This window comes from Acanthopagrus latus, chromosome 3 (genome assembly GCF_904848185.1).
Source record: "Acanthopagrus latus isolate v.2019 chromosome 3, fAcaLat1.1, whole genome shotgun sequence".
Taxonomy (NCBI): domain Eukaryota; kingdom Metazoa; phylum Chordata; class Actinopteri; order Spariformes; family Sparidae; genus Acanthopagrus; species Acanthopagrus latus.
This window is the reverse complement of record NC_051041.1, coordinates 4,701,350-4,722,435: the sequence shown is the minus strand read 5'-3', so window position 1 is coordinate 4,722,435 and position 21,086 is coordinate 4,701,350. Positions and strand designations below refer to the sequence as shown.

General features: G+C 45.0%; 1 protein-coding gene across 16 annotated transcripts in view; it reads left to right on the top strand.

Annotated features, from left to right (window-relative positions):
* pleca (plectin a) overlaps nt 1–21,086 on the top strand; it is a 105,202-nt gene that overhangs the window by 49,933 nt on the left and 34,183 nt on the right. For 4 of the 16 annotated variants that reach the window (XM_037092479.1, XM_037092478.1, XM_037092490.1 and 1 more), the window contains 2 exons: nt 17,683–17,744; nt 20,722–20,811. In XM_037092479.1, the coding sequence (XP_036948374.1) occupies nt 17,683–17,744; nt 20,722–20,811 (152 nt within the window). Of the gene's footprint in view, nt 1–1,513; nt 1,632–3,738; nt 4,309–9,074; nt 9,462–14,415; nt 15,479–16,544; nt 17,590–17,682; nt 17,745–19,710; nt 19,726–20,721; nt 20,812–21,086 lie in introns of those variants that run through there. The other 12 variants (XM_037092477.1, XM_037092487.1, XM_037092484.1 and 9 more) reach the window with 11 other exon arrangements.

Below are 21,086 nucleotides of genomic sequence, written 5' to 3'. Positions count from 1 at the left end.
CTGCAGTGAAGGATTGTGTGTGTGTGTGTGTGTGTGTGTGTGTGTGTGTGTGTGTGTGTGTGTGTGTGTGTGTGTGTGTGTGTGTGTGTGTGTGCGTGTGTGTGTCAAAGATGACTTTCTTCATTTGGCTGTTTTGTGCAACTAACAGCTCCAAAACCAAAGATATTGGAGTTACGTAAAAAAAAAAAAACCCAAACAAAATTTTAAAAAATCCTCTTTCCTATTTGGGAGGCTGGAACAAGTAAATATTTGGCATTTTTCTTGGTGAATGACTTCAATTTAGCAATCAAATCGTTAACGTGTTTATGTCATTTGACTCATGCGACAGCTTCCAAAAACTGTTGGAGTTAACCAAACTTAAATTAACAGTTATTTGACTGTCAAGAAACAATGAAATGCTTCATAAAACACATATCAAGCAACTGTTTACTGTAAAATCACAGCTGATGTTTATAAAACTTTGAAAATGGTTAATGAATACAGTGTAGTTCTATATACATTGTTTGGATTGCAGCTGATGTTAATGCATCTTCACAACTGTTTAATAAATAGTTTATAAAGCAACTAATGAACTACATATTTATCTGTTATTAAAGGTGCACTGTGCAGTTTTTGAGAAGACATTTTAATCAGAAGAGAAAGACCTTCATGATTTTTTTTTTTTTTTATCCCTAAACAAGTTAAATAAATAAACTCTCTTTGTTTTCCTTAGTGGATAAACTGAATAAACAAACTTTACTCTGTTTACATGTGGCGGACCCTGCCACCCTTCTATCTTCACACAGTGTTCTGGGAACCTTATTCCCCTCTGAGAACAGCTTGTTTATTCAGTTATGGACAAAATACATGTTTCTGAGTTTGTATTATTACAACATTAATACTATAAGCATTGAAATTCTGAATTCTTCTCCAAAACTACATAGTGTCCCTTTAATGATGGTAACTGTGCTGTTCATTTTTACTGTGTTATAAAAGTTAATCCAGAGTTAATTTAACAAAACTAAACAGCAATGAGACAAAGATTTTTTTAAGAAGAAATCAAACACACTGACACAAAGATTCTGCTGTGAAGATCTGTCACAGAAAAGATGAGATAAATCTTCCAGTGTTCAAATCAAGCTTCAAATCAAAGACATTGCTGTCGTGTCAAACACTATGATCCATAGCCTGTAGATACAGAGACATAACTGCACTGTCTCACAGAGAAACCTTTGTTACAGTAGCTCGCTGGCAAATAGTCACGGTTTCCGCTCTTTGTCTAAATCCTGTCTGAAAAAGTGAATGTGTCCCTGGGAGTTTCTGCAGCCCTGCACATGGATTCCATCCAGTGGCGCTCGTCAGAAACCACCACGCATGAGATGCTGTTTCCACTGAGGAAAGCCTCACAAATTGAGTCAAACTCGCAGCGCTGTCTCAACGCTTTCTACTTCCCAGCCGTGCCTCCGCTTCTCTCTTTTTTTTTTTTTCCTCCTCTCTCTCTGTGCTTTTTTAGCACGCCCCCCTGGTTTTGATCAGAACACAATGTCGTGAGGTCAGATTTGACTCCTTGGCAGTTCAGTTTTTTCCCTAAAAGTTGTGAAGACGCTGAGGAAAGATGAGCTTATGCTGCTGTTTGTGCTCACCACGAGACGGTAAGCTTTTTTTTTTTTTTTTATCATTTCAGACTTTTGTGTCAGTGAGTGAGGGGATGCTACAACAGGAAAAAACTAAGTAGAAGTGAGTTTCTTGCATAATGCATGCCATCTGGGGACAGTGCCACTCCCAGCATCAGGGTCATTTTAAAGCCTGCAGATTAAAACCATCTCAGACGCTCCTCTCGTTGCTCATCTGATCCTACCTGTGCTCTGTTGGAAATCTTTGTCATCAGTGACTGAGGCATTTTAACTTAACGCTAAAGGACTTTTTACACATGTAGACTGTGTAGCCATGTGTGGCGAATTGCCGACGTGTGAGTATGAGAAACATGCATCACAATATGGGACTCATTGAGCAAACACATACCATGTGAAGGGAGTGGGAGTGGGCTGACTCCTCCCCAGAAGGAGTGGAAGAAATGAATTTATTCCAGACATCTGTACCGCTCCTTTGGTGTTATTCCCCTTTCGCTCGATCTTCACTGCATCTAATTGGCAATTTGAGCTGCCAGTTTGTGAGGCTTTGGGGACTTGGTTGACATTTTGAAAAGTGGGATCGTTTAAGGTCTTACCCAACATGTCAGACTGAAAGCCCTCAGTCACAATCACTCTTTATTCTCTGCTCTGAGCTGAGCTGACTCCAGTCTGGAGTTTATGGGCAACTTTATTCATTCAACTCTTTCATAATCCACCCTGTTGTTTTCCAGACAGCAAATGCCTGCACGTCAGGAAACTGTTGTGTGTTTAAATTAAGATTACGCTCACACCAAAGGCAGCTGGAGGTCCAGGTTGCGGCGTTTATTTGTGCTTGTTTTATGGAGCGCGGCTGGCGTGTGGAATTGAAATGTGTGATCGTGACGCTGGTGTTGGGTTTCTGCGTGGCACTGGGGGATGAAAGAGACAGTGTTTCATCTGCAAACCAACGATGTTCTGACAACAGGAACTCCGGCAGAGATGCCGTTTTGCCCGCAGCGTGATGCGTTTGATGTCCCGACAGAGGATCCCTGTCGTTTCAAGGTGCAGCTCTGCAGGCTCTGGAGGGGGCGAAATGCTTAGTGAGGAATTCACTTGCGATCATGCGGCGACAGAGCGGTTGTAATTATAGCAGATCAATCACCGAGCTGACGGCGACATGCTCAGATTGTGCTCGTGTCTGCTTTAAGCAAACATTTTTTTCCCTCCAGGTTGTCGAGTGTTTTAATTGCAGGGCCCGACTCGAGGAAAAATGAAACACAATTACAAGGGGCACTATAAAGAAAATCATATTAATGTTTTCCATAACTGGAATAAAAGCTGTTCTCAAATGAAAGTAGGGTCAGAACACTGCTTAAAACTAGACTGGTGGCAGGGTCCGCCACATATAAACAATGTGAAACAGTAGTTAACTGTGTTGTCCTTTAAGGTCAGTTAGTTTATTCAGTCATGAAACCAAAGAGTTTGTTTGTTTTTCTTTATTGTTTGTTATAAATACTACTACAATTTCTTCTCCAAAATGACATACTGCACCTTTAAGGGTTAAAGAGGCAGTTTTGGAGATTTAGAAAATGGATGGTTTTTAAAACTGGATCCAGTAAAATGGATTTCTGAGAAGCTTATAGGCAGCAGGGTTGTGGTGTCCAGGCATAAGGAAGCAATTAGCATCCAGGGAAACACAGTGAAGTTACATAATGAGACTGAATTGATAGTGAGGGAGGGATGAATTCTGCGAGGTGGAAAAATAAAACGGCTTCATAAACATTTGGAGAAGAGAGGAAGGGGGCCGGGCTCCTGGATCATCTGCGCCTCGTAAAAAGAAGAAAAAAAAAAAACCTGATGGAAAAAATATCTGCAGGGGCTGAAAGAATAATCCTATAGAGTGAAAGAGTTGGAAACTTTGACTCCGACTGAACGTTGAGCTCTCTCTCTCTCTCTCGAACGCGCTCAGTTTTTGCTTCTTATCAAGGCTGAGTGAGTGTGTTTTGAGTGTGTGTGTGTGTGTGTGTGAGTGTGTCACACAAAACAGCCTCATATATTATTAACTCCTGCAGATAGGCTGCAGCCAGCGAGGGAAGCAGCCGAGCCAGTTGCTGTAGAGGGGAAACAAAACAAAAAAAAACCCCAGTGGAGTCACTTGAGCCACAGACGAGGACAGAACTTTTTTTTCTGAACTCTCACGCTGGAAGAATTAGATTAGAGGGCTGATTTTTTTTTAAAAAACAAAAAAAACAAGCGCGAATTAAAGTAACAAACAAGAGTGGGGTAGAAAAGAAAGAGAGGAATTGTTAGAGAATACGGGGGGAAAAGGAGAGAGGGAGGGAGGGAGGGAGCCACTTGAGCCAGAGGACTGAGTCACAGGGAAGCGAGAGGAGGAGGAGGGAGGGAGGGCTGCTCTCTCGTTCTTCTCCCTCTCGTAAAAAAGTCACGGACAACTTGGCTGGAGCGCTCGTTTTAAAGTCCGGGATGGCACCACACCCCTAGGCGCTCCCACCCCTCCTCCCCTGTCACCTTTCACACCCCCCTCCACTCCTGCCTCCCCCGGCCCTCCCACCTGTTCTTCAGAGCCTGGGACTCTCCACTTTGATACCAGGCCCGATGCCGGCAAGCCCCCCTGGAAATGTGTTCCCAGCCCTGGTGGTTGTGGCCCACATCGTTACCTTAATCGCTGCGTGGCAGTGGAGAGTACGCAAGAAGCAAGGTAAGGGGAAAAAAAGCTGCAACGCCTCGTCTCTGCACGGCTTTACTTCAGGAGAGGTGGCGGTGCTGCCTTAAAGAGGAAGTTAGATCAAAGTCTTGTCTGTGCTGATAGCTTCTCCGCCGGCTGTCCTCGTCCGTCGCGTCTGCTCTCTGTGTGTTTTCGTGTGCGCACACTTCTCTTCCCGTCCTCACTCCCCCTTGGTTTTTTTTTTTTTTTTTTTTTTTTTTCCCCCTCACACGTCTCGGTTTCCTGTGGTATGGAGATGTTGCTGTTAACCCCGTAAGTGCCGGCTGTGATGTGATGACGTCGGAGATGGAGTTTTCTGCTCGGCTGAGGGGTGGGGGTGTGGGGGTGGTGGGGGTGGGGGGTTTCTGCTTCGTCAGAGCTTCGTCAGCTCCGCTCCTCTTCTGGGATTTTTCCTTGAATGGCGTTTCTTCATCATTTTATCCTGGTTGTGTCTGTGCAGAGCTCTGACCTGAATTGTATGGCTCAACTCTCAGTTTAAGCCCTTTACTATTCAGAGTGTGTTTAACGTTAATCTAGTAGATCCTGTATTTCTAATAGCCTTGTTCAACCGGTTTCTTGGTGGAATGTTTTCAAAGATAAATGATAAGCCTTTTCCTCTTCATACATCAATCATGTGCCGCTAGAAGGAACATATTTACCCTCCACTGGACACAGTGAACAGCCTGAAGGTTACCTGCAGCCACCAAGACACACCTCGCTCAGCCCTGTTGGACTGTTGACACAGCTTGGCACAGCGAACACACCTCTGCAGGCGACACACCCCGAGGCAGATTGAAGGATGTCTGACTGGCAGTCTGCAGGTGTAGCTAAAGGGCAGCTGTCTCTGAGAGTGTTGTGAGAAAATAGTTTGGATGCCACGCGCGTCAGAAAACACTTGGAGGTCCGTGAAGCATCTTCAAAAAATGCCACAAGTCACGTCTCTACGCCTCTGCCTGTGGGAAGCTCGCACCTTGAAGTGGATCGAGCTGTAACCTGCCGACCTTGAGACATCTAAGAACAGAATGGATTTCAAACCACAAACAGGGGTCTGGGGGGCCTTCTCAAAAAAAAAACAGGGAGTTTCAGGGAGTTGGATGAAACTACAGACTAATACATAATATGCAACAACAATTTTATATTAAATACATCTGATTTTATTTTAAATTGACCCCCTTTGGTTCATCTATTATTACCCGTTGCCTCTCGATGGTGATTGAAGAGGGTGCGAGGGAGCAGATTTCATGAGATGTTTGCCCCTTCACTTTAAAACTTTCCCTCTCTGCTTCTGTTTCTCTGTGCATACACTAAGGAGGACGAGGTACAACAGGGCAGCAGCTGTAACTGAAAGAGGACCGAGGTGTGAGAATTTATCAGAAATCAGGAAAGTATAACTATGACCAGGAAACTGGTGGAGGGCAAATGAAAGATGAGAGTCTCCTGGGGAAAATCAGGAGGGTTGGCAAGTATAGAAGCACACCATCCTGATGTAGCTGGTTGTTTTGGTAGTTTGAAGGCAGACACTGTGCTTTTCCCTTATCGCTCCCAGCGGTCTAGATGGCATAATAAACTGCACAATCCTTTTCGAAGGAAGGACACACCTTGAGCAGATAGGCGCAGTTTTCATTGACAACAGTGCGTTTGTTGTGACGGATTAGTAACTCTCACCGCGGTTAGAAGAAGAAAACAGACCCCAAAGACCGTCTGCTAACCGTAAAATGCCAATTAAAAGGCTTTAAAGTGAACGGCGAAAGATGACACACACATTTCTCCGGCTCTGCTCTTCTCACGAGTGTTTTATGTTCTGTAAACTGAGCTCAGCTGAAGTGCTGATCAAATAGAAGGTCGGCCAGGACGAGTTGTTTGACTGGGAAATTACTGGCAAACAATCGCCTTGCAAAACTAGGCCGCGTGCTATCTCTACCTTCAGTCAGTATCCAGCCGCTTTGCATATGAACAGATCTGCTTCCCACCGCAGTGCAGACAACCAGGCTACACCCTGTACATCAGCAACGGTCGTATTCCCCTCTCCCCAGCGTCTGTCTCTGCATTAGCGATGTATTTTTGACAGAGGCGGGTGGTGTCGCCATCGATTTCTGCTCCGTCTGGAGAGCGTGGTCATTGTTTTTACACCGCAGATACAAATCAAACATCTGCAGCGTCACGCGGCGAGGCGTGAGGACACAGCGGTCAGAAGTGTAGTTCACTGGAGCAACAAGGTGCCTTTGACACAGTGGGAAGGTGAAAGTAGGTAAAAGGGATTTTAACCCGGAGCCAGGTTTAAAAAAAGCTCACACATGGCGGCTGGGTAATGGTGGTGAACTCGACACTGAGGGGACGGCGGGGCTGTGTATCCTGGATACTGTCATAACAAACCAGAGGAGGAGGTCTTCGGTTTTCTTTCACGAGGCCCTCGCGCTGATCCCCGGGACCTTTAAGGAATCCGCGTGCTGTGTCGGGGCCTACATAATGAAAGAGTCATTCGCGCTGAGTTATTCTGTGTCAGAGGCTCCTGTCGATTTTGACCTGCTCCTCTTATTTCTTTAAGACTTTATTCCATTAGAGATTTTCTCGCTGAGGATCAGAGCGCCTCATCCACTTCACCACATCACCAGCCTGTATCCGATCCATTTAGGAAGCCACACCCAAGTCTGCAGCAGTGTTCAGGAGACGAGCCCTAAGACTGGCGGCTGCGTCTGTTAAACCTCGTTCAGCACACAGTAGGATTGGGTTTAGGTTTCTGGCTCGCGGTTCGCAGCTGTGACTCACTTTTCCTGTCTCCTCTCACTGTGGCAGTAATGAGAGACTTGAGGAAGGAGGGCTGCCCGCTCTGCTTCAACTGAAAAGTTTAAAAAAAAAAAAAAAAGCTGTTATTAGAGAACAATGCAGCGTGTCCCTACATGCCCTACGCAATAGCTAATGTATCATTCAACACAATGGTGGATAACCTTGTTCATAGCCCGACTCGTCCTCTGCCATGCAGTTTACCCCCCCGTGCCCAACTCTCATCTGCGTTTATCTGTCAGGGGGTGAAAGCAACCGTGTCTCCTTGTCAACACGCTTTGTGATTAACATCTTGATCGCTCCTTTACGGAAAACTGCCACAGCAAACGTGAACACATTGTTCTCCAGCAGCCTGAGTTTGGATTATTTTAATTTTCAGGTCAATACTTTACTATTTTGGGTGACCGCTAGAGTAAGTTTACAAGCTTAGATCCTCAAAAACCCCACCAATTTGCAGCAGGACTGAATTCCTCTGATTGGTCAGCTCACACACGCCTGAGCCAGCACCGCCAACAACAACAGAGCCGCTGGGCTAAATCAATTATTACATGCCAAACTAGCTGCTAGGCATACATTATGCAAATGTGTGACATGGTGACGAAGTGTGATGTCACAATGTGAAGAAAAGGCGGGCCTGCTGACGAGGCGTTCAGGAGCAGTGTGTTCTGTGGGAGCGAGGACTTTGACCTTTTTCACTTTCAAGCTCTTTAACATGCACAGGAACAAACAGAACAAACACATAATGGGTCGCCTTCACTGTTAAAGACTAAAGTTTAGCAAAATGTTTGTATTCACACTTAAATTCAGTTGATATTTAATTATTTTATCAGTTTTTACTGATGTTCTTAAATGCTGAAGTCAGTCCTCTTGCTCTTAAACACAGCCTGTGTTCTGCTGTAGCCATTTAAATGTTGTTGAATAGCACCGCTGTGATGCAGAGGATTAAGCAGCGGGAAGTTACACCAGTTATCACGCCTACTTTGAATACTGTTCAAACACAAGCCTGTTTTTAAACCGTTCAAAGTCTTTAATGTAATGATTCACCTTTTACTAGCACGTGCACACAGATGCACACAGCTCACAACTCTTGCAACATGAATCTTGCTTAACTTTTGGGAGTTCAACATAAAAAAAGCTCATTATCTGAGCGTTGTTCGTAACAACTGAGATCACGAGACATTTTTTAATAAATCCACTGATGCATCTGGTGCAGAGTGTGTGCGGGAATCTACTCTTTGTCACTGGAATGAGATTTTAAGGGGATTTGATTCCCTGTAGGATAAAACAGAAAGAAGTGAAGCAAGTAGTTTCATTATCAGCTCCCTCAGACTAGAAACGTACATGTGCCAGATGTGCCTTTAAGTGAAGCTGGCCTACACAAACAAGCCTGGCTTTTTTACAGCCAGATTGTACTTTAAAAACCACTCCCCCCTCCCTCATAAAACACTTTTACTTGTTGTGACATAAAATGCATTTACTGTCTGCAGCCTTCACTTGAAAAATAAGCTGATACCTGCATATGAATGCAAAGTATTTCTTCGTGTTACGCAAAGAAAAGCGAGAGAACAAGACTTCCCTGTTTGGATTATTTATGATCCACAGCTGTTACAGGTTTGTGTGTGAGGGGGAAGAGGATGATTTACCGCCGGAGGGCAAACGCTACATAGGCGCTGCCAAAGCTGCACTTTGGCCTTCAGTGAACCTACAGTGAGACGACACAAAGGAGCGTCTCTCACTGGCTGTAATTATTACATATGAGTGTGTTCCCATGAGCCCCTGCTGTTAATCTGCTGTGCATTAAGGAAGAGTTGTGTAATCCTGGGAGAGGCAGCAGTCATCACACATGCTAAAATAGAGACGTAGCGAGTCGTCCTCAGCGGCACAAACAGCCCTCCTGTCTGTGTATTTCTGGGACGTCCCTCCCAGCCGCGCTTTAATGGCACGGCTCGTTTTTTACGCACGACAGCGACGACGGAGCGGGATGGAGCAGCAGAGCTCCCCGGCTCATCTCACTACACAACACAGAAGTGGGCTGGGCTTGTGACAAGGACTCTGCAATCTGACACGAGCCTCCGTGGGTTTTTTTGTTGTTTTTTTTTCTCTCCTCCATGTGGCTCGGATCGAGAGGAGGGAAAGTTTTTGAGGGCTGTTGCGCGCGAGAGAGAAAAACGAGAGTCGGGGGGCGTTTTTACGCGCCGCGCAGACACACGGCGGGATGTCCGGAGCGGAGGACGCGATGCACGCCGCCGTGCCGCCCTGGTTCGGCGGCCTGGAGCGGGACTTTTACTATCGACGAACTAATTACATTCACGAGATGAGCTGCGGAGAAGTGGGGTCTCATCTGTACAGCCGAATGTGCTGCGCAGGTAGGTGTGCGCGCTCCGCCGCTGTCTCCATCTCTGTCCGAGCGCCTGTAACCGGAGGAGGCTCTGGCTGGGAGGGGCTGAAGGGGATGCTGTTAACCTTTTCCATGCCCCCACCCACACAGCAGTACAGCAAGCCCAGAGGGACAAAAGAGTGGGCGTCCAGGAAGACTGAGCAAATAATACTACAATTATGTTGCTGTTGATTAACTTTTGTTGCACTTCTGTAGAAGTTGGCACAAAGATGATATTGAGTATTATCGGTGATGTCTGGCTCCTCAGTCTCTCCTCCCCCACAGAGGAGATTTTACTGTAATGTTTAGCTGATATGGCTGATTGATAAGCTGATCTTAATCAATGACTTACCTCAACAGTTTTGGATTCAGCTTCTCAGATGTGACTGTGACGAATAATCTGAGCCTTTTCATGTTTGACGGGCTCTGTCTCACGCTGAGGGTCCGTCGTCTAAAGAGCACAGTTTTGTTGACGTTTGAACAAGAGAAGGATCGTGTGTGTGTGTGTGTGTGTGTGTGTGTGTGTGTGTTTGCGTCTCTGCCGCTCTATCTCCCCTCTGGACGTGATCACCTTGTCCATATTTGAATACATGAGCTGCCAGGTAAAAATTCACAGGCTCACCCTGGTTAATGAAAGTGCTCAGATATGGTTTGTTCGTCTCCTGATTCTGCCCCCTTGAATGTGCCTCAAAGATGATCTGTAATTCATCTGAAACGTCTGTGTTTCCATGGACGTTAAACTGTTGTGAGAACTCATTTTTTCCTCCTTAAACCAAGAGTTCTCTGGAGGTTTGGGGCCAGAACCGCTCCTCTGTCAACACAGATGCTCGTGGACTGGCAGGGCCCGTGTGTTTTGGTCGCGTTGTCACGGCAACCCGCTCTCACAAATCACTCTCCCCACATTTTTAAAAGCGACTGTGCGTGAATAAGTCAACACTGCTGGGATCCAGCTGACCCCGGGCCTTCCTAACGGTAGTCTGAGCTCTGATTAGACTGAAGGAGGCTGTCAGCTACTAGTGAGACTTTAAAGTGAATTATAGTGGAGGATCATGTTTCCCTGTGTTGTGTAGTGCAGCTCCTACAACAGAAGAGGGAGACAGACAGTGTTGAGCAGTCAGCTCTTGCTCTCTTTAGATTGGCCTTCAGTCACATCTGAAGGTCATAAATCCAGCAATTATCCAGTCCCCATATTTCCATAACCGCAAGAGTGTAAACACCATGTGTGGCTAATTACTTGTGTTTTTTTGAATGCACGCTCAGCGAAAATGAGGCTCCTATTGCAAAAGTGAGTTGGAGTCATCGGCTCTGTATAATTATGGACAGAAGACAATCTGTGGGCAGATCTGAAGGGAAGCGTTGCTCAAGAGAAGCGTCAGTGTTGTTGTTGTGTTGACTTTATCGTCCATCTGCATCCCTGAAAAGCTTTTTTTTTTCCCACCATGCATCAGCACCTGAGTTTGTTTTGAACAGGAATACATTCCACACTTCCAACAGCAGACAGCACTCTCTGTCTTGTCCCATGCCTTCATGCTCTTCTCACTGCCAGCTCCAGGTTGGATCTGCCCCATAATGCCCCGGGGCTTCCATTCCTCACCTTGGCAGAGTTCCTCCCTGAAACCGTCCCAACTCTCATACCAGCTTCCCTGCTTCATAAACCCCATCAGGACCTGTGCACCAGATGATCTGCAGTGTGCGTTAACATTCCTGGCCTCAGCGGGACTCACATCGCATGCTGTCACTTGCACAGTGGAGCAGGCAGACTGGGTGTCTTGGGGCTCCGGGTGGTGTTATCGCTGCGAGGCGGCTCCCCCTGTCTGCGAGGAGGGTGGGCGCGCCCTCAGAAGGAATGCACTGCCTTGCGAGCTTCTCACGGCAGGACTGTCATCGTAAAAAACCCATATCAGCTCTCGCTGCTCGGCTTTATCGCTTTGTGCTATCAGCAACAGGGAAAGGAGAGACGTCCACACAGTGGAGCTCTGTGTGGTCCTGCCAGCATGTTGCTGGTTGTGGTGGAGGGGGAACTTTTTTACATTGCATTAAAAGTTCTCGTGACTCTGTTACACTTTGAGAATTATATTAAATTTGGTTTTAAATCAGTAAATTAAACTAGTCTCCCCGCAATGTCTGATAGCATTATGACTTCTTTTTAAATCGGCACAAATTTAGGACCTTGCATACCTCTGCAAAGGCCCGAAAGTCCCCTTGTCTACTCAATCATACACCTCAAACAGATTTTCATCAAGAGCCATGCATTGTTCCAAAAGAATAATGAACAAACCTCTCAGTGCAAACAACTGAGTCCTTCACCCGTCGCTTGATCTGGACCAGCACCAAAAGTTAGTGGGGTCTATTCTGGGCCGAGACACATCCTCCATCCAAGTTTAGTGGAAGTCTGTTCAGTAATTTCTTTTAATCCTGCTGACAAACCAACAAACATACAAACAAATGGACACAGGTGAAAACAACCTTGTCTTCTTCAAGCTAACTTCTTTTTGCTTCACCATCGTTCATTTGTTGAGCAGCACCGTGAAGAGTCATGACGTAGTGCAGCCCAATGTCACCTCAAACCGCCACAGACCCGCCAGTCTGCTGTGAGATCGTTGTGTATCTGCGAAAACACTGATGTCCGGTCACAGTTAAAAAAGATAGAGGCACCAAAACTACTTGAGGGAACGATCGTGGTTTCACTTAAAACGACTGCTTCCCTAAAACACTCACCACCGGCTGTTCGCCTCACTCGAACCCGGACGCCTGGGAGGAAATCCTACAATTAAACCACCCAGTCATCCCCACCCTCCACCTGAAGTTGACTCTCTGGCTCTTTGAATTGCGTACTTCCCCCCTGCTGGTTCTGCACCTTCATACAAACTTGCACTTTTTGCACCTTGTCGATCTAAACTGTCATCCTTGCAGGCTGAACTCCAGCGGATCAGCAACTCTGTGACATGCTTCAGCTTTATCTTGCCTTTTTTATATTATGTCCCACCCCGAGGAAAACCAGTTGCAACTGAATATTTGAAATTCACAGTTCACGAGCCTTTGGGCAGATTCTCCTTCGAACACCAACATTATGTCTTTTTCCTCACACAACATGCTTTGCTGATTCCATAGATATTAAAGAATCTGGGTCCTTTATGTTGTTGTTTTTTTCGCACATACACAACCTATAAATGGTCGAGTGTGGGTCTGGTGAAGGTGTAAGCAGCTACAATTTCTCAAGTCCCGACAGGCCAACTCCCTATGAAGGCATCCGAAGCATCTCTCTTCTTTATAGACTGATGCAGCAAAGGTTGAAAGGTGTTGCAGGTATTCAGGTGTCATGAGACGTATATATGTCAGCGTGGAGGTGCTGAACGCCTGATGTGCAGAAAACACAACTGTGTTCTGTGGCTGTGTGAGTGAAATACTTTGTGTCGACAAACAGAAGATGTTTGAGGATGAAAAAGATGCGTTTAACAATCCTCCTTTTCTTTCACCGCTCTTTGACATGGACACACACTGTTCAGTCAATCCACACACAGCTACAATCGTTGCTTTGTGTCTTGGGTAATGTTCTGCAGCAGTGTGGTTTCTCTGTGAGCAGTCTCACTGCCTCTTTAGTCGGTTTGTGTGTCGGTCTGTGTTACAGCTTTTACTCAAGGTTGGAAATTCATTCCGGAAAAACAATCCAAACCAAATGCTTCAAATCAAACATCGGTTTCGCAGGTTGTTCTCATTAAAGGACTTTAAATGCTGCTATTCTTCCTGCTGCTGGTTTCCAAACCCTGTCTGCCGCCTCCCCTCGCGCACCGAAACAAAAGCGTCGGTGCCAGTTTCTTCTTAATGAAGTCCCGATGGAGGAAGGGGCGCTCATGCTCGAGGTCTTCTTTTTGATTGTACCATGTCGAGAAATAGCCGATGTTTCCGCCGCCTGGCCCCGCTGCCTCCTGGCATGGTCTCGTCTGCGTTGAGAAACAGGCTTTTCATTGACTCTGTGGTTGTGTGTGGCATGTCCAGCCTCCGACCACACGCTGGTGACTGCTAGCTTTGGCGCGTGGAGTTCAGATGGGGTTAACGGGCTCCAGTGGACCGAACTGTACAGCTTGGTCTCAATGAGGGAAGGCCTCGGGAGTCATGCAGTAGTTACCCTTTAGTTTTTATACCTGTTTTTTCCTTTATTCGGTGTTAAAGCCTCGCTGAAGTGTTTCTGCAGATCATCTGCAGGGTTGCTGTTCTGCGCTTCACCTCTGACTTAATCTCCTGATGAGCCCCTAAACGTTTTCATTGTCCCTCTGGTTAAAAGCGCCTGAAGCGACACAGATCATGTGTACAATCATTAACAACAGTGCTTTTATTGTGCATTATTGCAAACAATTTAGAATTTAGGAGACTGTTTAGGAGTTGTGTTCATGGATCAAATTTGGGAACAGCACTACAAAAGCACTCCACTCATCAAACGTCTTCTGCGTCTTCGTCTTCTCGAAATAAAAAGTTATTACACCGCCATACAGGCTAAATTGAGAATCTTTGTTTATATTTAGCGGCCGCGACAGCATCACATCTTTACAGGTGTGTGGTTGAGATCAAACTGAAGACCAGGTTAGAAGACTGGTGCAGAGTACTCACACAGTAATGGAGCATTGACTGCTAAGAGGTTACAGGCTGGAATGTGGACACCAGGTCAGTTGTCTCAGAAAACGGGCCGTGAGTGGGCCGTAATCACTTTAAAATCACCTGAAAAATGATAAGCCTTTGGAGATTATATTGTAATTGGCTCTGATAAAACCATCAGTGGCCCTGATCCCATCACAAGATTGTCTCCAGTTTAATTGTGTTATTCGGGACTCAACAATGAGACACAAAAATGAAAGGAACAAACAGTTCACTGTGTCATTTTAAGGCCGTTTTAATAGCATTTAGATCAGACGGCATCCGTGATCTTATTTTCAGGCGAATCAGGAAGATTAAAGTCCTTTTTATTCAATGTCCTCTTTTGTTCAACATAAATTCAACATAACCTCACAGACGAGCACACAAACAAACCCTGAGAACGATGAAGCCAACTACAAGGCAACATCGATCGGACGAATAACTTCAGGAGGTGATTGTGCGAAAGAGAACTATGTCACATGCAATGATGTGTTTCAGTGGTGCAAACTGAGAAAATCATGCAATCATACACATCTCATGTCTGGCTGCAGTCTACAGGTCATTTCATAATTGAGTTCAAAGATCACAGTTTAGATTGTGAATCATGATTGTGATTAAACAAAGATATCATTTTTTGGCCTATTTTCAATTTGATAGTTTTACAACTGTGAGATTAAAGAAGCAATCTGTTGCCAGTGAGCTAAAACACACAACAAAAACAACCTCTTCATTGCCTTAAACTGCTTGTTGGATCTAAACTGACGAAGCATCAGTGCAACAATCTGCGCAGTAAAGACAGAGACACACACATGGATTTAGATGTAATCATGTAATCAGTGCAGAGGTCTGTGTGTTTGGGTGCTCAGTCAGTGAGGGTCCGTGGAGGTGTGGTTTGGTGGGTGGGGTCGGGGTGTTCACATAGCACATAGCAGGGCAGGGCGGCAGGAGAGTCTTCCCTCTCCCTCCAAAGACCACTTTGTAGTGACTGACTGTTTCTGACATTGTAGCCCGCGGGCAGGCATTTTGCAAGAGCCAGTGAAAAAAAAAAAAAAAAAAAAACAGAAGCAGAGAAAGTCAGAGAGAGCAAAGGGAGGAAAAAAAAAAGACTTGAACTGAATCAGTGGCTTGAAAACTCCCAGTTAAGTACAGGATCCCTCACTGTGAAACAGTGTTTACAGGCAATAAGAAGAAGTGGAACTCTAGAGAAAGAGACAACCTGCAGAAGCTACTGTGGCGATTGTGATCAGTGAGGTAGATCCAGCGTGGAGATGGAGCAGAGGTTCAGGAACTACTCCTCTGACAGTATGGGTAGTGACAGGGTCTTCATCGAGGACTCGTACTACCAGGGGATGCTCAAGGCCACGGATCACAGGAAAGGTAGAGTTGGTCATCTCTGTATTATTTCAGGAGCGCTGCCTTTGAGGTGTTTTGCATTTCACCTGCGACTGAATGCTTGGATGTGGAAACAGAACTTCCAGTTAGTTTCTTCTCAGCTCACTGTTGAAAATTGTTTTTTTATCAGTGGTTTCATTTCTAAAAAAGTAGCATGTAGTTTTGTCTGCGGTGGTCTTCTGCCTCCCTACAGTCAAACTTGACACACCCCTCCATGTGTCACAGCTTCTGCTCTTTTTCATTGGTCAGCTGAGCGGACACCCATTCTGAGCAGCGAAGTTATCTGAAAGGACTTGCTTACATATTTCTGGTTGGTTCAGTGAGGGAGCGGGCGGAAAAAAATAATGTCAGGATCTATTTGATCACAGTCACGATAACGTTATAAATGTTGTGTTTCTCTCTTAATAGTCTAGTCTGTCTGTTGGTTGAAACAGCACAATTGTTTCTTCCACGTAAAAGAAAAAAAATGCATTTTTAAAGTAAAATAAAGAAAACAGAGGTTGGTGATTCGGCAAAGAGATAATATCAAGATCTGTTTAATGAGAATTATGACCTTTTGTTCTTAATTTTGAAATGCCCTGCAGACTGTAGGCGATGACTTTTTACATTTTCATATATTGATTACAAGCCTGGCTGAATATCTCGGCCCAATATTCATTATATTTATTTTGATTAGCGATAATCTCTCATTTAAAAATGCTCTAACTTGACTCTGATGCAACATCCCACCCACAACAAAATATATGATTGGTTATGTGTCACCATGAATAGCCTATAAACTCTAGTAACAACCAGTAACTACAATTATCAAAAACAAACTTTAGAGAAAAGGAGGTATGAAGTAGCAGAAAAAGAATATACTCAAGTAACGTAGCTTCCATTACTGGTTATTTTACATTTTTTACTCCAAGATTTTCATTTTTACTGCAAATAAATACCTGATCCAAATCTGGGTAATCTGTGTCCCATCAGTCGACGCCTAACTTGCACAATTCAGACATAATGTTGTTTTGAAGACAGTTCTGGGTTGGCTCAGCTCCTCGTCTGCCATGTTGGCAGCTGTAACTCACGTTGGATTAGTTGGCAACATCACTCTGTTGGTATTCTCACGTAGAGCAGGTTTTCCAGTTAAGAAAAAAAACAGAGGTTCCCCTGAGAAGTGCTGGTTGCTAATTAAAAAGACACATTATGTGACAAACAACTTGTGAAATGGCGGCTCGACTGCAGACGTTTTTTTCCCTCAAGTGTTAAAAAAACTAAATGATATTAAATAAAACGCGTTGTCTCACACATCACAGCTGCATCGCCGGCTAACGGAGTGACGGGCTGATTTTTCAGATATATCAGCAGACAATGCCGTTCTTTCAGGAGACCTCGTATCTCACACCTCATCTTAAAAAAAAAGTGTCTTTGAAACAGGATGAAAGCAAATATCCACGGCTCAGTTTGCTGCTCCGGGCTACGAACCTTTGCCGAGCAAGTTATTTGTGAGAGGGATCAGCAAGTTTTCTGCTTTTCTGGGGCGTGGACTTCACTGGTCTGAGATCTGGTCGAGCTTCCGTCTGGCCTTGATTTCCTCACACTGTCAAACAGTTTGTCACAGGATTAATTTCCTACACAGGAATCATTTTTCTGTTTTTAATCACACTGGCATGCAGCGTCACATGTTCACGATCAAATGACTTTCAGAAATGTCTCTGCTTTTGAGGTTTATTTCACTTCTTCTGAAAGCGGGAAGTCACCAGCGTGTGTGTGAGTCATCCACTGAGTGTCACTCTGAGTTGGGCGTTGGCACGGCTGGATGTCGTCCTCTATGGTTTCTCTGTTCCCTATTTTTTTTTTTTTTAATCTGATCACTTCTCTGCACTCGAGCTTTGATCTAATCCCACGTAATCACACTGTGTGACTGATAAGACAGTCACACAGAATGGCTTCACTGTCTCTTGAGCTGTGTGTTTGACAAACAGCCTCTCCGCTCGTCGGAGCTTGGCGGTGAAGAGGTGAAAGTCTTCTTTTTGGCTGTTATCTCTCCAGAGTCGCTGCGTGGGCGACAGCTTTGAGGGGAAAACACTGCATAACATCTCCGGTACCTGCTGGTATGTGAGAGGCCTGTTGTTAATAACCAGGCGGTGACATTAAAAACCAAAAAAAAGTTGATTTACGCAAGCTTCTGTCTGTTCCCTCCTCAGATGAACGGGACCGAGTCCAGAAGAAGACTTTCACAAAATGGGTCAACAAGCACCTGATGAAGGTAAGAGCCCACTTCAGCAACACTCACTGATATAGACACTTATTCACCCTACAAATGTGCATTCAGCTCGACTGTGAAACGGGAAGAAGTTGATGAATTCAGTTCATATGGAGTATAAAACTCAACCGGAAGCACCTCAGCTGTCCTGAAGTAACCTCAACGTAGATCTGTTTCACATTCCAGTGATTTCTTTAATGTCCCACCTGGTTACAATAGCTTAAATTACACAGAGAGGATTCCTCAGGAGGTAAAAGACCGTCTGATCTGATCGTGTCACCCTGCTGGGAAACGCTGCATGAAAGCAACATTGGATAAACTGGAAACAGATCAGAGACAAAATCACATTCTGGTTCCCCGTACGTACGTCTCTCTCGCTCCTCCGCACCGTAAAATCCACACATGCTGTTTGTCTTAACTGCACGAGTGAGAGGCAGTGAGTCACCAGCACCTGGGCTCGCTTTAGCTTTTCCGTGGGCCGGGCTCGCTCAGGTTTCACATCTGGGCCCCAGACAACCAGGGTGGTTCCTCAAGGCTCTGCAGGGGAACAGGAAGCCCCAGGAGCGGACTCCTACACCGAGTGTGGAGGCGAGATCGAACTGTGTTTACAGCTCCGATACCGTGAGGCAATACTAAAGCGTTCTGGCCCATGACCCTCGAGAAGGAGGCACTTCCTACTGTGTGTCATATGCAGGCCCTCGATTTAAGTAGACAGGTGCAGAATGATGAGCTGCAGCCACATGAACAGTTGTTTTCTTTATTGTTTAAGCTCAAAGCCTCAATAGGTTGTTGGCTTAAAAGTTTACAAACAATTCTTAAACAAGTAAATATCAAAATTGTTGTTTTGGTTTGTTTTTTTGTTTGTTTTTGCATTGCTATATACGTCTATTGTGTTGCAGCAACATCTACTTAAGTTAGCATGCTAACAGCTAGCCCCATTAATTTCCTGTGTACACGGCCAAAACTCACCCGCTGCTGCTAGCTCCCAGTCAGGACCGCTATCTGCATGGCTAACTGAGCTAACTGAGCTAACAAAGTTACATTTGTGATGTTCTGAGCCTTGTTTTGTTTGGAGCTTGAGTTGCCTGGTGCACAGTTCTTACATATTTGCACCTTTGAGAGTTTTCATAGACAAATCTGTAAAACCGCTCAGCAAATAGCTCTTGTAATATGATGTGATGGCAACAGGAAAAAAGAAAACAATGCTTATTTTGTAGCCAACACCCATGTAGTGTGTAATAAGGATCTCTCCGCTCTCTAATTACATGAAAAAAAGCCAAAAATCCAGATGTGTATTTACAAAAGTGTATTTACAGTCTGCAGCCCTCCCTGACCGTATTAAGAGGAAATGTTTTTAGTTAAACCAAACGACAGTGTGACTCTACCTGAAGTATTCTGGCGAGCGCTGAAGCTGACAAATCCTTGTTTTCACACGGGAGCTCGTGTGTGAGGAATGTCCGCCGTCCTCCATGTGCGTCCTGTGGCACGAGATGACTCACAGGCTTTTGTCGTCAGGCGTTGTTTCTTTGCCGGCAAATCCCTTCAGATTCGGGTCCAAAAGGCTGGAGCGGGGTCGGCGAATCTGGCTGCCCTCGAGGCGATTTTGGACTCGTGGTCACAACACAGTCATGGGATTAAGTTCTGAGGCCAGGAACGCTCCGTCCTCTGTGGTCAGCTGGCTCAGAAGTGCCATCTACTGTAGCATGTCTTACATGAATCTTCAGATTACAGAGGTGTTTGATATATCCCACTGCAATCCAGAGCACATGTCTTCTCCCTAAACAGACACGGATGATTAGAAAGCAGGAAGCTGACTTTGTCTAACGTTTGTCAAGTCAAAAAACAGCGTCTGCGTGTTTGTCTTTTGTTCTTTTCTTTCCTTCACGAGTCCCTGCAGTTTTATGTCTTCTCTCATCAATCTGTTTCTTCTTTCCATCCTTCATCCTGTCCTCCCATCCTTTCCCATCAGCACTGGAAGGCAGAGGTAGGTGCTGTCTGTGAGCAGAGTGCTGAGTGGACACAATTCATTCCTGCCTGCATGTCTGTGTTAACAGTTTTACTTCCTCCGAGTCCTCCACAACAAACTGCAACAGTTTATAGTAGCTAAAAAAAAACAAAAAAAACAAATACAGTAAAGTCTCACAGGTCTCATATCATCCCTGCTGGTCACATTTTAATGTTTTTAACTTTAAACTGTATCTCTGAATAGAGGACGCAGCAACATCGCTGTGTCCTCTGTGGAAAGTCTTGACTTGGTGTTTATGACTCATCGTCTAACCACTCGTGTTCCCTGCCAGTTTCAAATTAGTGTGTTAAATGATACTTTGCTTCCATGACCCCTAGAAGGTCCTCCAAATTATCTGTTTAACAATATTGTGAACATTTTTGTTTTTTCAAAAAACTGAGATGTGTCTAAAACATACACTTCAAGCTGAATCTAGCTGAAAATTACTATTTGATATTGATTTTCTGCTCATCACTCCTCGGTCAATCGCAGTTAGTCAGCTAACAACATGTTATTAAAACATATTGGCCAATTAGCTGCGTTATTATTCCAAGTGTTCACACATTTCTTAAAGCCGCATTGGATTGTTTTGTAACTTCTTGAGCGAGAGACCTCAACATGTTCTATCAAATCAATTTTAAAATGGCCCAAAATCAACCAATCTGACCACAGACCCTCGATTCATGTACGGAAAAACTCTCTATGAGTAGGAAAAACTCTGAAGACCAGCCACAACCATAAAACAAAATGAATTCTACAATGTTAAATGTAGTCATTTATCTATTTTTAAGTCACATTAAATCAAATGTGTTTGTGACTGGTGCGACGTTCCTTCCCAGAATGTATCTGGTGCTGAGGTGGTTCCATCTCTGTTTGTGTTATCAGTAAAACATACTGACCTGATGGGAGACTGCATGGATCAATAACATGTCACCTACCTGTTTTAAAGAGTGTCTCCTTCTCTTCTGTCCTCAGACCCAGAGACACATCACTGACCTGTACGAGGACCTCAGAGATGGACACAACCTCATCTCCCTGCTGGAGGTGCTCTCCGGAGAGACACTGGTGAGCTCTTGGTGACCTTTGACCTTCAGATATCAGGACATCTGCTTCTGCTGTACCCCCCCCCCGTCCCGTGTGTCCTGTCCAGACCTCCTCTTCTCGTCCCTGCTCTTCTGTGACTTGATTTGCCGTCATAACTGTTCTATTGTCCCCCGTCTCCTCATTGTAACCGGGTCTTAATGTTACTCCGGGTCAGATGTATTATTTCTCTGGTTTCGTGTCTCCACTCGTGCATGTGTCGACTTTAAGTCCGTGGACATTTCAGAACATGCTGATGT